Consider the following 16,422-nt stretch of genomic DNA (forward strand, 5'->3'; position numbering starts at 1 on the left):
CACGCCCTGGAAGAGAATCCCAACAGGAATTCTCACGAGGGCAGCTTCTGTCCGTCTCCTAGCAACCAGAAAAACCAACGGCAGACAGAGGGCGCGCGGGGGAGCGGGCGAGGGGAGCGCGAGGATACGTAAGCCGAACGCGACGGGAGCCGGTTTGGCCCATATGTCGAGCTTTCGCGTCGCTCGCCTAGTTGAAACCGCAAAGAAGAAGAAGAAGAGGAGCGAGGCCTCCTCTGCGCCCGGAGGGAGGCGGTGCCCGCGACCAGCAGCAGGATGCCGAGGCGCTGCGGGTGAGGCTCGAGCTCCCTCCGTTTCTTGGCTGCGGATACAGCGCCCTGAGCTGCCCTTCCCACCCGCCGCCCAAGCCCAGAAGCCTCGTTTCGCGGGCTCAGGAACTGAGGAAACCCCGCCCTCGGGCGTTGGGAGGCCCGGGAGCGCCCGTCTCCGCTTCCCTCCGGCAGCGTTTGGGCGCCTCGGGCCGCGAGCGGGGAGGGAGGAGAGACGGCGTCGTGGCGGCGGCGGTTCTCCTCAAGGGGCTCCGGGTGGGTGTGGCGCTGCTGGGCGCGGCCCCGTGAGCTCTGGGACCTCGGAGAGAAGGGGGGCGCGGCGGGGCTGCCTTTCGCTCCTGAGTCCAGAGCACAGCTTGGCAGGTGCCAGCCCCCCAAGGGGTCCGGCTGCCCTGCCGCTCTCTGCGGTTTCTTGTTGATTTGGGGCCGGGTCTTCCGATTCTCCTCCTCTTTCTCACGAGCACGCTCCGTTTCAAAACCGAGTTTGGAAAGTAAAGCTGTTGCCCTGCTTTGTGGGGCCTAAGTGGCTGACAACAACAGATACCCGTTCGCGGTACCTCTTGTGCTAAAGCGAGGGTCAGGAAACCCAAGCATGTTCCAGCCTCGAAAGGACTTTGAGCCACTTGTTTCTCTGTTTCGTCAAATATATATATATGTATACCGCTTTGTTGTGTAAAAAAAAAAAAAGCAAAAACAAAAAAAGCGCACAGACACACAAACAACCTCAAAGCGGTTTACAAAAACACTTCTGTCCCATATTATTTTGAAGTGCTGGATTCTCCTGTGATGTCAACCTAGGAGGAGGCTGGGGTTGGTATAACGGTTCAGCCACCTCTTGGGTTTCCCCCCCAAAAGAGTGTTGTAATTACTTGTTTTTAACAAAAGATCAGTTTGATAATAGGTATATCAAACATGCTTTTCTTTACATGCTCACTGTGGTGAAATAGTGAGGAGAGGATTGCCTTTTTCTAGAATTACAGGTTAGCGAATGGTTGAAATATTTGTTTTAAGGAGCTTCTTTCTGCTTGCTTGTTTTTGTGTAAAAAATAGGTACATTGGATGTGATATCCTTTTACTTTTGTTAGGTAAAAAAAAGTTTTGCCTCGGATTTATTATGAGCACGTGATATTTGGTTGCTCATGAATCTCAGTTATTTTATATATTACTTCTAGAAGTTTGCAAAAAATAAACTGCAAAGTAAATAAGACTTTTACAGAGTGTGCCGTGGTCTTGCAGTGCTTACATATAGCATTCTCATTATGATTTTGCATTATATTCCTAGGAGTATGTTGTATCCCTGCGTATCTGTTTTAGGAAATTAAAGCGTTTGGTCTATTTACTATTTGGCAGTTATTAAAAGAATTTGTAAGATAACTACTATTTCTCAGTCCTTAAAGTACATGTTAGTAAGTCCTTATTTAAAATACATATATTTAAAACTAACATGGCAAATTGCAGCTTAAATTATAGTAGTTTCTAAACCACATGTATAATTTAGGAAGTGTGTTCCATGTTCAACCTTTTAGATGCTCTTCCGATTAACAGTTTATTAAAACTTGCTGTACCCTGTTATTTTCTGGATGGCTTAACATGAATAGCCAAGCAATTCATGAGCAGGTGCTGCATTTTGGTCTACAAGGTTTTAGTATAGCAGATGCATTGTGGTTGACTGTAATTGCATTTTGTGTATTACAGTTTCTGTTCACATAGTAAGTATATTCACAGGGGACTAAGTACATTTGCCTTCTTGTTACAATAGTGCTTGTGGTTGTGCAATTTTGGTCTTGGTATCTGTACATATCTTGGTGCATAGCTGTTAGCAATTTATTAAAAGTAAAAGAAAAGCCCAATCTTGAGTATTTCATCCAATGTTGATTATTTCATACTAATACAGTACAACATTTTTAAATTTGTTTATCAGAAACTCTGCAAATAAGTGGATCTGCCTTTCTTCTTGGATGCTGAGCTAAAGAACGTCGTCATGGGCCAGCAGCTCTCAAGCCAGACACACTCTGCTATTAATAAGCTGCCAGAAAAAGTAGTCAAACATGTATCCCTGGTTCGAGAAAGTGGTTTCTTGACATATGAAGAATTTTTGGGGAGGGTAGCTGAAATGAATGACACGTAAGGCTTTTTCAGTTTATTCTTTTGCATTTAAGATGACTCAGTATTTGAAAGAACATCCTCCTTAACACTACAGGCAACTCCTTGTTTGCGCATATTTGGAACATGCCTGACCACCCACACGTGCCATTTTTGGCTGTGGAATGACCGACATGTGCAATAACCCAAAATGCAACCCCTGCACAAATGGGAAGTTGCCTGTATTCCAAAATGAATGTGTTAGCTGTTTCTGGTGGTGGTGGGAAACCTAATGAAAGATATACATCAGATGTTCTATTCAGTGCTAGATAGTTCTGTCTCTTTGATTGTAGATGAGTAAAATATAGTCTAGCAGTTACATTAACGTTGAAATGTGCATGTTTATAAAACCCACCTTATGAAGTGTATGTTCATAAAGTATTTTAGCCAGCATATGTGTAGGGGGAAGAAGAATTAATTTCTTTGGCAAGGTACTATATATGCAGCTGCCATCACAGTTTACAGTACTGGGTTAGATGGACCAATAATCTGTAAGGTAGCTCCATATATTCATATTCTTTAATTGCATTAAAATATATGCTTTCTGTAGGGGCACAGATGAGGATGAGAGATAGGAGACATGGGTAATGTGTTATCTTAGGAATCCCAAGCTGAGGGAGATTTAGGAAAACTACATTGTTATTTTATTGTGTATGGTAGTTGTGCATCCTCGAGGATGTCTGTTTCTCGTGTATGTACTAGAATTGGATCTCTAGATTAAAGTGTAGAATATTGGCTGTTCTCATTTCTAATCTAGATTGAACTGTGCTTTACAAATTTATTTCATACTGTGAAATAAATGGATGTTAAATAATTTCAGAACTGCCAAGTTGGGTTCTGGCCAGGACAAGCACCTGTTATTTGAAGTACAGCCAGGTTCAGATTCCACTGCTCTCTGGAAGGTAGCTGTTCGAGTAGTGTGTACTAAGGTAAGTTTGTAGAATGGTAAAATTTCTGTAAATGTTGAGGCCGGGGGGGGGGGGCATTTCTCCTATATCTTTGGTGGGGGTGGAACAGATATTTTTGGGAAACTGAATTTATTTATTTTTCAAAACTTATTTTTTAAAGTGCTCTTTACATATCAAAAGTCACTTTGTTACTTTAGGAACATAAAATGCGTCATGTATAACTTGGTTTCCAATAATAATAATAATAATAATAATAATAATAATAATAAATTTTATTTATATCCCGCCCTCCCCAGCCGAAGCCGGGCTCAGGGCGGCTAACAACAATAAAACAGTACAAAAGTACAGCATAAACATAGAATAAACATAGAATTATAATGCTGGGTATATTAAAAGCACTGTTTATTCAGACAATAATTTCAAATTGAATTTATTTTTTAAGTTTTTGTTACAAATGGAGTTACAAACTGCTGAACTGTAAGGAATCTAGTATCTCTTTGGTTCTGCCAGCTTAGGAGAAGGTGGCAAAAAACAAACCCAGAAACCATCATTATAGTAAAACAAATTATTACATATTCAGAACATTATTATGTCTTCTCCAGTCCTCAATAGTGTCAGGCAAACATAAAAAGAGCTGACAAAAAGAGGTGAGGGGGAACAAAATTCAAACAGACAGTACATGAAATTTAATTGGTCTCTTTTTCTAAGCCTTCCCTGTCAGTTTCTGTTTCTTCATATTTGTCATCCTATTTATCATGGATTTCTAAAAACTGAAAGTTTGCCATGGCTGCAACAAGTTTCTACCCTTTCACATGTCAATATATTTCTTGATTTGATGTGAGTGTTTCCAAACAGATCAGTTTCTTTCTTCTGCAGAAGATAGAGAAATCTTAAGTAGATAAGAAGCAATAGGAGTCAGAGGCTGTGTTGTGCAAAGGCCTTGTTTGCGGGAGGGATATGCTTGGCAGAATCCCTTATTACATTCCTTGGCCAAATACCTGAATTTTTATTATTATTATTATTATTATTATTATTATTATTATTATTATTAACATTTGTTTATATAGCACCATCCATGTACATGGCTCTGAACACATTTAAGATAAGAAATTTTACTGGGGGTGGGGCTCATACGATCTAAAACAATATAAACAATACAATAAAATCAGTAGAGCAGCATCACAAAATCCAAGGTCATTAAGCGAACCCAGTAAAAGAGTACAATCAACCATGTCAAAGGCCACAGAAAAATCAAGAAGAATAAAGATGGAACGTAAACCCTTTGATTTGGCAACAAGAATGTCATTAGTATGCTTCGTAAGTCATCTCAAGTAGAGTAGAGAATAAAATCAAGGGCCAAACTAAAATAAAGAAAACCCAGACAGCAAGAATAGACAACACACTCCCAAGAGTTTAGAAGCAAAAGGCAGCAAAGAGGTGGGACAATAACTAGAAAGAGAAGAATCAGTAGATTATTTTTTTTAAGAATAGGAGAAGCTGTAGCATGTTTGTATATTAGAGTGAATGAGCCAGAAGAAAAAGACATAGTAGTCAGAAGACAAGATGGAACCAGATCAAGAGGACAAGTAGCAGGATTGGAAGAGTCCAGCACACTGGACAGCTCCTCTACATAAGATGAAACAGTTGAAAGACTAAGGAAAGGGGAAGGAGCCCATAAAACCACCATAGGAAAGGAACAGAAACAGCAAAACCAGTACGAACAGTATGAATCTTACTATCTCAAAAGGCGGCAAAATCCTGAGCTTAGAGGGAAGGAGGAAGAGGCAGTGGCAGTGGCGTCACGTGGGGAGGGGAAGTGGCCCTAGGTCAATTGGGGGGGTGCATTTCGCTTTTCGCTGTCTCGCCAACCCCCTAAATAAAACATAAAAAAAACCTACGGTGGTGGGGCGGGGAGGGTTAAGAAAAAAGGTATCCAGATTCTCCCCACCCCACCCCCGGGAGTCACATCTCTGTAAGTATGTGAAAGTTGTTAATTCTCTGATTCATCTCAAAATATATTAAGAACTCAATATATTTTGGTTGGACTTTGGTCCCTTATGTAACTATTTTTAAAGTCTTGGTGTTGTGTTGTTTAATGCAACCTTTACAGTCATTCACCCAAGTCACTAAAAGGGAAACTACCGTATTTTTCGCTCTATAAGACGCACCTAGTTTTTGGAGGAGGAAAACAAGAAAAAAAAACATTCTGAATCTCAGAAGCCAGAACAACAAGAGGGATCGCTGCACAGCGAAAGCAGCGATCCCTCTTGCTGTTCTGGCTTCTGGGATAACTGCGCAGCTTGCATTCACTCCATAAGACGCACACACATTTCCCCTTACTTTTTAGGAGGGAAAAAGTGAGTCTTATAGAGCAAAAAATACGGTATATGGATGGCCTTTCAAATGACAGGGTCATTGTGAGCATTCTTAAGCCACCCACAGTGTGAGAAATCTCTGATCTTTGTACCGTCTTTGAACTCTCTATTTATGTCCTAGTTGGAGTGTGTATGTTTATAAACAAAGAATGCTGAGCACAGATAGTGAGGTGTTGTAGCAAAAATGGTAAGACTGCTTTCTGTATGTTTAGATAAACAAGACAAGTGGTGTTGTCGAAGCATCAAGAATCATGAACTTATATCAGTTCATGCAGCTTTATAAAGATGTCACGAGTCAAGCAGCAAGTGTTCTTTCGCAGAACATTGCCTCAGAAGGAGCTGCAGAGGATCTGTCATCTGTTGCATCTTGTCAGGCCAGCATTTTGATGGGAAGGTATCTCAGTATTCTAAGAGATCCATTTATGTTTGAAGTTGAGCACACAAATCTCTTCAGCTCATTATGTATACATATTCAAACTCATATATATATATATATTTGAATATTTTGCATAGAATAAAAAGTTTAATGATTATGCTAAGTAAGTCTTTCATCTCAACTTGGATGACAGTACGTCTGTCTAACTATTACAGTTACAAACTTCTGTTTCGAGCTGTATGCAAATAATACATTGGTAGGTTGGTACTGCTTAAGCAAGGCCTGCCTTGAACTGCAAAACACCTGCATTGAATGTCTATAATCTTGAGAAAGAGACATGTTCTTCCTGCAAAGAGCTTGTATAATGAAAATCATCTGTTTTGCAACAGAAGCAAATCTATTTGCCATGTAAACTGGCTATCCTTTTTGAAACATTGCTTGAAGCATAGTCTTTCTCCGGATATGATCTGTTTCCAGTTTTACTGAAGGTGAACTCTTGAACTAATGCACAAATGAACAGGTTGCATAATGTTCTTAGATTTCCTGTTAAAGACTAGTACAACTACAAATACAATGACAGCAGTGGAACCCTAAGTCTGTCTATGCTTCTTACCTATAAAGAGCAGAATTACTTTTTACTTCACATGGCATTACAGAATCTTTTCCTTTTCAAATATGTATGAAGCAGTGTTTTAAACAGCAGTGGGCTGCAGACTTATGATGATCTAAGGTGTTTGTTTGGAAACAAAGTGTAATGGCTTGAATAAAATGGAAGCACTAGGCCACCTATGGCCTTAATAACTCTCTGACATAATACTGTTGGTTTTTTTATTTTCATGGTACAGAAGATAAATTTTGATAAAACAATTGTTACAGTAGTAAACAACAAGTAACTTATCCTGATAAAATTACATACGGTACTTTTATTATGCTATATGTTAAAGTTTCATTTGATTACTCTAAGAGATCACACCACATTTTCCCATGAGTGCTGAGTGGATTCCTGCCACAGTCTGAAAAATTTATGTATTCAATAAACATTTGCCATATGTTATAAAAGGAATATGGATTGTGTTTGCCCTTTGCCGCTCTCACCTGGCATGTTAGTTTCTCAGCCAATGCTATTGACCATACTCTGTTATACCAAGAATCAATGTTCAGCCCATCACTGGTTTTCCAACATCTGGCTATCTCCATGACTCTATTTTTGAAACGCGTCCCCCCTCCCTATTTTATACATGGGGTGGCCAATGTGGCACCCTCCTGATCTTATTGAACTTCAACTCCCATCATCCCTGACTGTTGTCCATGCAAATTGGGGCTGGCGTGCTGTGGTGGACACTATTCTGGCTACCCCTGGTCTGGTTTCAGTGAACAGTGTCAAATAGTGATAGGCCCACATGAATCTTAGGTTTACTGAAATATTCTGGAAAGGGGATAGGTTGTATCTTGGTGTTAGAGGGCTTGCCTTGAATGCAACAAGTCACAGGCTCAATCCCCAGCATCTCCAGCCAGAACCCAGGGAGGACCCTTTCCTGAAATTCTTGAGAACCACTGTCATGAACTAATGGTCTGAGTCAGGATATGGCAGCTATGTTCCTAGGAATCATTCTTCAATCCATATTCCTTGAGACATGTATTCTGTTACTTCTTCTTGCTTCAACTCTTATGTTTGTTTGTTTGTTTGATGTGATATGGGTGGTTTCTTTTTTTCATTGTATGGTGTTCAGAATAAAGCAGTGGAGACTACCTTTCTCTTTGAATGCCATAGTTGTCCACCAGTATAGAGCAAGGAACTAATCCTTGAGCTTTGTGGAGAGGGAAGGCCGCATCATCTTACGTTCTCCAGGGTGCCCTAGGATTACACCTTAACTTTTAGTAGTAGCAAGGATAGAGCTGCGCATTGCATTCTTAATCTAACTTTAAGAAAATTTATTTAAATCTGAGCAACAGTCAGAACTGTTCTTTGTGGCTGTTTATGTTTTTTGGCATGTGAAAGTTGCTTCTTAGGTAGGTCTTCAACTTAAACCCAGAAGACTTGGGGAAGACATGTACTGGTTCATAAATGGTAGCCTGTTTTCTAATGAGTGGACAGCAAGTTACTGGAATCTGTGCCTATTTTGTTTTAGATATTCAAAGTGATGAATGTTTGCTAGTCCTGAGGGATGGCTAGCTGTTCAAGGTAGTTTTAATGTCCAGTGGTGCTTATGGCAAATGTAAATAAAACATCTTTTTAAAGAGATGTTTTAATTAGGAGCAATATAGAGGGATTCTTGTTTTGAGAAGAGAATTGCTGCATAGATAAAATTCCTCAACAATGGAAAATATGAAAATATAGTATTGATTCTAACCCTGGGTGCAAATTTCTGCAACAGTGATTTATTTTAGTGGCTGTGAATTTTGTGTGCAGACATATCTTAGGGGATGAAAAATACCTGATATTTAGATCAAGTATTCAAATGGAAAATAGCAGTTGACATGTGATCATAGAAAAATAAATACAGAGTACACAAGAAGTGGGAATAGATTCAAGGACATAAAATGAATTTCTTTCTTTTTCTTTTCCAAAATGAATTTCTTGGCACAAAAATAGGGTGCCAAGAACTTGACTGCTATAAGAAAATGTTTGCTTCTTGGCAGTGGAATATCATAATATGATATTGTGTGCATACTATAATAATGCTGTTTGTCCTGTGTTTTCATGCACACATTAGCTTTATTTTGTGTTCAGAGCTGCAACAACAAAACTATACCAGTAGTGAAGCAAACCCCAGCATTGACAGTTGCCTAGACATTCTCTTTATTCTCTTTATTCTTAGTGGGGAGAATTATGATTTTATCTGTCTCTGCATTTAAATGATGCATATTACTGCTAGTACTAGTACTGTTTAATAGGAGTGCTTTGGCCAACTTGCATCCAGAAAGACAGGCTTTGCTCTGCCTAGAAGCTGCTGGAACTAGACACAGAACACATTTTCCTGTGTTCAGATGAAGTAGAAACAATAGCTATATATGTATATATGCAGAAATGCACAAAGATCAAAGGTGACTAGCCCACATGAATTGTGCCCACTTACAAATGTGGAGAAGCATTGAATCCACCCTTTCTGGGTGATATGCTCTGATTTTTAACACTCAGCATATATTATGATGATTTATTATTTATTTAAAACATTGGTACCTTGCTCAAGGCGACTAACTGCAAAATCAAACCATAAATTAACAATTTAATACATCAGTTATAAAAACATTAAAACTAAAAACAACTGTAGAAAAGCAATAACAATGTACCAGCAATAAAGATTATTCCAAACAAGCAGAAACATAAAACTATTTCAGTGAAACAACTATCTAGAAGCCAAAAGCTGCCTTTACAAAGATGGTTTTGGATAGTTTATGGAAGGCCATTAAAGAGGAGCGTGAGATATACCTCCCTTTGAGAAAGTTCTCTTCTCTATAATTGTGCTCCGGAAGCTAGTGGCTTTATATGTATTGGTTTTATATTGGATTTGTTTATAGAGAGCAGCTGTTTTGTATGCAGAGAGGTTCCATTTGCATGCAACAGGAGATTGCTGGATCAGACCAGTTGAGATAGGCTAGAAAACCTAAATGTAATGCAGTAGGTATTATGTGGCATAGCCACCCATGAGCTGGACACCATATTATGAAATACAAACATGCACAACAAAAATAAAAGTTTATACAGAAGAAACATGCTGAGCAATGCCAAAATATAAATTTATCCCACTTCTAATTGCTATGATTGGGAATAATAGTTTTATCTGTATTGTAGGGTGAAACAGCTGACCGATGAGGAAGAATGTTGCATCTGCATGGACGGACGGGCTGATCTGATCTTGCCATGTGCTCACAGCTTTTGTCAGAAATGCATTGATAAATGGTAAGTTTGTGACACAGGCTCTGATTGCATTATTTTGTGAGGCGTCCTGTGAAATTTGACCAGTTTCCCTAGAATAAATTTGCCGAAAAGCACTGAAATAACACATCACTAGCTTTGTCTTGTAACAACAAGAATAGAAACCATTGATTTTGGTAGATAGCATGAGGTAAGGGATGTGTTATGTGGGAGCATCAAGCAAACTGGATTTTGTAAAGAAAATGTGTTTCATTGATGGGCATTCCCTGTTTAATCTCTTAAAAGATAAAACCATCAGGACAAATGCCTGGCAAGTTGCTAATGTAATCTTAAATCAAATTGCTGTTCATGTCAGCATCAGTCTGCACATATATATTTAAAACAAAGGACTGAATTCAACTAAACAGTTGCACTAGCTGAAGCCAGCATGAGTCCTAATTACACAATGGAGCTGTGCCCCTACAATCAGACCAGTGCACGGGGGAAAGGCAGAGCAGAAATGTGTGCATTGTCAGTTTGTGCATTTGCACAGTTTTGATTCCCACCCAATGTTGACAGTGTTCAGATGACGGAGAAACTGTTTCAAAATGGAGCTTTTGCTCTGTTTTGAGTATGGAGTTACTTCAGAACCTTAAAAATGAAGGCTTGAAGGTATTTTGAACTGTGGTTTGTACAGTGGTGCCTTGCAAGATGAAAAGAATCCGTTCCGCGATTCTCTTCGTCTAGCGGTTTTTTCGTCTTGCAAAGCAAGCCCATTAGCGCTAAGCGGATTAGTGCTATTAGCGATTTAGCGGCTATTAAAGGCTTAGCGGCTAAGCTGTTAAAAGGCTATTAATGGCTTAGCGGCTTTGAAAAAGGGGGGGAAAGCGGGGGGGAAATGGCGAGACTTGCAAGACGTTTTCGTCTTGCGAAGCAAGCCCATAGGGAAATTCGTCTTGCGAAGTGCCTCTGAAACGGAAAACCCTTTCGTCTAGCGGGTTTTCCGTCTTGCGAGGCATTCGTCTTGTGGGGCACCACTGTATCTGTATAAACTCTACTCAGAATAGACCCATTGAGATTAAGTTAGTCATGTCCATTCATTTCATACTTTTGAGTATGACTAAGATTGACTACAACCCTTTGAAATTATTACAGCACATTATACCTATATACCTTTAACTAATGATGCTTTGTGTAGGAAACAGCTTCTAAGTATCCAAGAAATTATATGTCTTTAATAGAATTGCAGCAGGGAAGATAGCTTCTGCACTTAGGGTAGCAGCCACCTGTGGTGCAAAGCAGATTCAGCTTGACTCTATTCCAAACTAGGCTTGAGCAAATAGTCATCTGGACAAAATGGTTTATATAATCTGGTTTCAGAATTTAAAGCCTAAAATCTTGTGACTTTTTAAAATAACTAAAGTCTCATGTTCTCGTCTGTCTAGATTATGGAGATAAACAGGGCTGCCAGTTCCATTTGAAAACTGAATGGAATCTCAGGAATCTCTAAAGGGCCCCATCGGAATAAAATTTTAGTAAAAACATTCACGGAACTCTGTTAACATTTGGGCATTAGTGATTTCCAAGATGAACATTAAACAGCATTGTTCTTTCATACCACAGCACTCTGTTGTTTTACCAGGGATGTTTTTTATTTGACTCTGGAAGGGGATGTTACCAGTCTACCTGACACTGCTAAATACCTCCTGCAAGAACATTGTTCAGTTTTGACACAACAGCTTCAGGATGTTCACAAATTGGGAAGAATCCACAGTGCTGCCCTTTGAATTGAAAGATTTCAAAGGGAGGGAGTACAGGAAAAATGGAATTTAAGGGTGTATAGATTGACTTTGTGTACCCTAAGCACTGATTATAGAAGCAATGGTTTAAAATTACAGAAAGGTTGGCTTTGGATTAATAATTGGAGAAGATCCCATTGGGGGAAATTCCCAATGATAAAAGCAACAGAATATAATCAGTTATAGGGGTACTGTTCCTTGGTGGATTTCAAGAAAAGGCATGCTAGTCAATGTATTGAGGATTGTTTGGGTATTTCTCGTCTATGGTAGTTCTAACATACTGCAGTAAATCTTCTCTGGTCATGCCTGTAATATTCCATTCTAACTTATAAGCAAAGGTAGCAATGGGTATTATTACTTCTTAAACTGTGTGATACTGACTTTTTTCTTCTGGCTTGTTACACAGGAGTGGTCACCACAGGAATTGCCCTATATGTCGTCTGCAGGTGACTGCAGCCAATGATTCTTGGGTGGTATCAGATGCACCTACAGAAGAAGATATTGCTACCTACATACTCAACATGGTAGATGAGGCAGGCCAGCCTCACAGACCCTGACAGGAACAAAGCCCATTGCCTTGAAATCTTAAAAGATTTCATTTATTGTTTCATTTCCTCATTGTATTGCTTTCTATAAAAGTCGTAGGTCTTTAAAAGTGACCATTTGTCTATGAGCCAGTTGTACACGTTTATATTTTTAAATGCTCATCAATAATATAGATGGTCCAGAAGAATGTGGGAAGTTGCTGAGGGCCTGTTGTTCTAACCCTCAGAAGCAATCCTTCTTTATGCAAGTATGTGTGTATGCTCATGCCTGCCTGCTTACATGAATAGGAATTTGTCCCACATTTACATTTCAGTAACATCTACTGGCCCCTTGTGGCTTGCTTAGTATTGACAAATGCTTCCTTAAATCACCACTAATTGTAGCATGTTGTTTTGAGACAAAATTTTCTGATGGCACACAATTTTGATAAAATGGCTTTTGCATTCTTGTTCAGGGAGAATGAGTTGTCTAGTCAACTTCAAAAAACTTCCCAGGTTCACCAAGTCAGAGCTGCTTGCATTCAGGAATAAATGTGTTCATACCTTTGCTGATCACAGACGACCCAAAGTTTCTGATCACGCAACGTAGCATCTAGCTTTCAAGCTTTTCTAGACTTCCATTGTTAAATCACCATTATAACCGTAAAAAAAAAAAAGATGGTGATCTGAGGTAAATAGATGGTGCTAGACTCCTTTCTACAGGTGCAATATGCTTTACTGTAACGAAGGAATGTGTTCTTTGACCACAATTGCTTTGCTTTAATGTCTTATGGAATCGGTAACCCTGAAGCCTGTACTACTTGTTCTCAGGAGTATTGATACCAGGACTGGATCCAGGTTTAAGGGTGGCACTCAGCAGATTATCTTCTTTTGGGCCCTCAGATTACTTTGTTAGTGGCAGATGGCTGCAAGCAACAATTTTACATTTCTAACAGCATCCTGGAGGAACTCTGTATGGAGGCATTATGGAAAATGACAACTTAGAGGAGGGATGGGGAACCTTTCTAGCCTTGTGGTCCAGGTTGTTAACGCCCCCACCTTGTGCAGGAGTTTGGCAGGTGGCCAGTGGCTAGAGATGCACACCTGTCAGTTGTCTAATGTCACGATGTCTAGTGACATTTTTGCCCATAGGGGTCTACAGAAGCCTCCTTCAAAGAACAGGGCAAGATAAGACTTGGAGTTGAGCTTCTGAAAATGTTCACAGAAGCCACTCTCAAATGCTGTCTTGCCCTGCACTTTGAAAGGGGTTTTGCAGGCAGCATGATTGGCAATGTCTGCAAATACCCTTTTGGCCAAGCTCTACCCTTACCTGCTGCACATCTGGGATTGCTGGAAATGTGTGAATTGTAACACTGCTGTTTGAGATTATGCTAAAGTTTTGCAGATACTTCAAGTTACTTGCAGGTTTAAAATACTGGTTAAAGACTTGTAGAATATATCTGAACTTTGCATTACAGAAGATGGCAGATATTTCTGGCTTGTTTGAAGCCATAAAGTTCAATCTAGACAATTACAATATGGCTCAAGTTGTTTCCCCCATCTATAATGACTTGCCAATATCAGAAATTAGACAGCAAATTAGACTACTGAATTCAGTGACATCTTTTACTTTGAACTCCAGTGTTAGGTTGTAATCCTGATATAATTTTCTTGGAAATGGTTCTCACTGCTAATTGATGAACTTCAGTTTCTTTAACATCATAGTGAACAGTGAAGGGTTTGGGGATTTTTTTGTTGATTGTAAAAGTGATCATGTTAATTTTCCCCACCCTTGTCCAAAGTATTAGGAATTGGCAGAAGTGCCTAATGTTTTAACAGCAAGCGTTTTAAACCTAGTAAGCTCTTAAGTCTTCCTTCTTTAATGAAGATTATCTTATCTGTTGTTAATATGACTTATACTTTGATTTTTAAATGTTAGGGTAATATTCAATGCTAGTCCTACTCAGAGTAGATGCAGTGAAGTTAATGGACATAGCTAACTTTGGGTCATTATATTCAGTGAGTGTACTTGAAGTAGGACTAATTTGAATAGAGTTCATTGAGTCCTTGATAAAGCCCTGCATACCAGACTTAAGCAGCTTGAAATTGGCCCGGTTTGCATGTCACAATAAGTTGACATTTTAATTGTGAACTTGCCTGCCCCCTTCCATGAGCAGTAAGTCAGAAATAAAGGTTTGTTGTGACTTGCTGTGTGTGTAGCAAAACATATCTACATTTCTACCACATAAGCCATAGAATGGATTGTTCAAACAAGGTGGGAAGAGAAAGCATGGTAGAAGTGGAGGTGTGTTGATTAAATTTACAAAAAAAAAAAAACACTGGCTTGTTTTGAAATGCTAACAAGGCTATGAGTATATAGTCTATAATGTAAAGATGCAGGGGTACTTTTGATTCTAACACTAATAATGAAGCTTGTAAATAGGTGTAAACTTTGTGATATGTATAGCATTTTAAATTAATAAGTATACACAGTGGTGGAAGTACTGTAAAATGTATCTTGTTAAAATGTAGGCCACTTTACTCCTCTGTGCCACTACTGTTCCTCTCTTCTGCCTCCATGTCACTGTAGTTTTGTCCCTGTCTCTGAGTATTAAAAGGACTGGCAGCTCTCTAAGGCTATGAGAGTTTACTCCGAAGCCCATGGAGAAAGATGCAGTTCATCACTGAGCAGCTTTCCCATGTGCTCTTGACAGACACCCTGCACATGGCAAAATTACAAGGCTGCTCGAACTTACAGATGAGCAGTAATCAGCTAAACTATCCCAATAGTGCAAGGGTTTCTGCTTGTGCAGTGGGTCCCCACTGCCCCGTGTGCCCTCAAATCTGCTGCACAGTTGGGAGAACCAGACAGACAAATTTAGGGCACTCACAGAGAGAAATGGTCCATTATGCAAGCAAGAAATCCTTGCTGTACATTGGATTTCACCCAGTATGCGTGTTACCACCAAAAACACCGTTTATGTTTAAAACTGTAATATAATTCAATATTGGAAGAAAACTTGATTTGTCAATTTAATAATGTTGAATAGTTTTAGAACTATGACTTTTTTAAACAGTGAATTTTCAGCAAAAGTTGAATTATGTGTAGCGCAAGAAAAAAATGCATTACTTCCCTGTTTTGCATTAATGTGAATATTTCTTAAGGGTTTGATAAAGAGTGTTAATAGCTATTAAACTTTCCAATGTATTATATTGTTGTGAATATTGTGCAATAAACACTTCAGTCTCCTTCAGCTTTGTGCAATACTTGAAAATCCTGCCGCCAGACCTCAGAAGAGAACCGTTTCTTATAGAGAAAACTGTTGTGTTTATTTCCATAAATTAGTTGTCTTCATAGGCACCAGGTCCCTGAATGCAGGGGTTTACACTGGAACATAGGTGCTGTAGTAAATAAAAAGTCAGCAAAAGTGGCTATGGATGTGATAGATTGCTTCCTTTAGTTCTAAAGTGTTACTGTAGGTCCTCAGGGATAAAGTTAAATTAGGGTAGTATTTGTCACATTCTTTCACCACCATTTTTTATTGATTACAAGTGAATATAATCATCATTTTAATTTGGAAAATTAAATCTAGCAATGGAAGGGTTCTGAGACCCTGTTTATCTTAGCCTTCTAGAATACAGAGGTTCCAGCTGGGAAACAATTCATAAACATTGCTTAATACTGTATACTAGCTATAATGAAGATCTGTCAAGAAAATGCTTGTCCTTGGTTGTTCAAAATGCTTGTTCAAGGGTAGGACATTCCATAACCATAAAAATAATTCAAAAGTGTGAACTTTCCACAAATTCTTAGGCCCGCTTACTCAAGAATAAATGCTTAAGCTCAGTAGGACTCATGTTTAGGATTTCTGCTTAAGTTACCTAGTGCACAGAGTAGGCATGTCAGTCTAAAGATAACAGGTGAGAGGGGGGAAACAAGCTCTCCCTATACTTAACCTACTCCATGGATTTGTGAGAAGATGCTCAAGATAATGTTTTATGTTGGAGAACGAAACCTAATACTTTAAAATATTTAGTAGTTCTTTGTTTAAAGTAATCACATACATTTCCACCCAAGCCTTATGACAGGGGTATTTAAATAGCTTCCCCAGGGCAACAAGGTGCTGTGACACTGTTTTAGTACCATAGCAGCCA

The 16,422-nt window shown here is 39.2% G+C and overlaps 1 protein-coding gene across 3 annotated transcripts; it reads left to right on the forward strand.

Moving 5' to 3' along the window:
- Positions 1–104: 104 nt before the first annotated feature.
- RNF141 (ring finger protein 141) lies at positions 105–15,521 on the forward strand. Of its 3 annotated transcripts, none has more exons than XM_028731450.2 (6): positions 105–290; positions 2,209–2,411; positions 3,250–3,358; positions 5,925–6,106; positions 9,882–9,989; positions 12,150–15,521. In XM_028731450.2, exons 2-6 carry the CDS (start codon positions 2,269–2,271, stop codon positions 12,298–12,300), a joined length of 693 nt encoding a protein of 230 aa, XP_028587283.1. In that variant the 5' UTR covers positions 105–290; positions 2,209–2,268; the 3' UTR covers positions 12,301–15,521. The 3 variants fall into 3 exon arrangements, with proteins under 3 accessions (XP_028587283.1, XP_028587291.1, XP_028587301.1); XM_028731458.2 differs by lacking the exon at positions 105–290 and adding an exon at positions 415–542; XM_028731468.2 differs by lacking the exon at positions 105–290 and adding an exon at positions 1,023–1,267.
- The last annotated feature ends 901 nt before the right edge of the window (positions 15,522–16,422 follow it).

This window comes from Podarcis muralis, chromosome 1, assembly GCF_964188315.1.
Source record: "Podarcis muralis chromosome 1, rPodMur119.hap1.1, whole genome shotgun sequence".
Taxonomy (NCBI): domain Eukaryota; kingdom Metazoa; phylum Chordata; class Lepidosauria; order Squamata; family Lacertidae; genus Podarcis; species Podarcis muralis.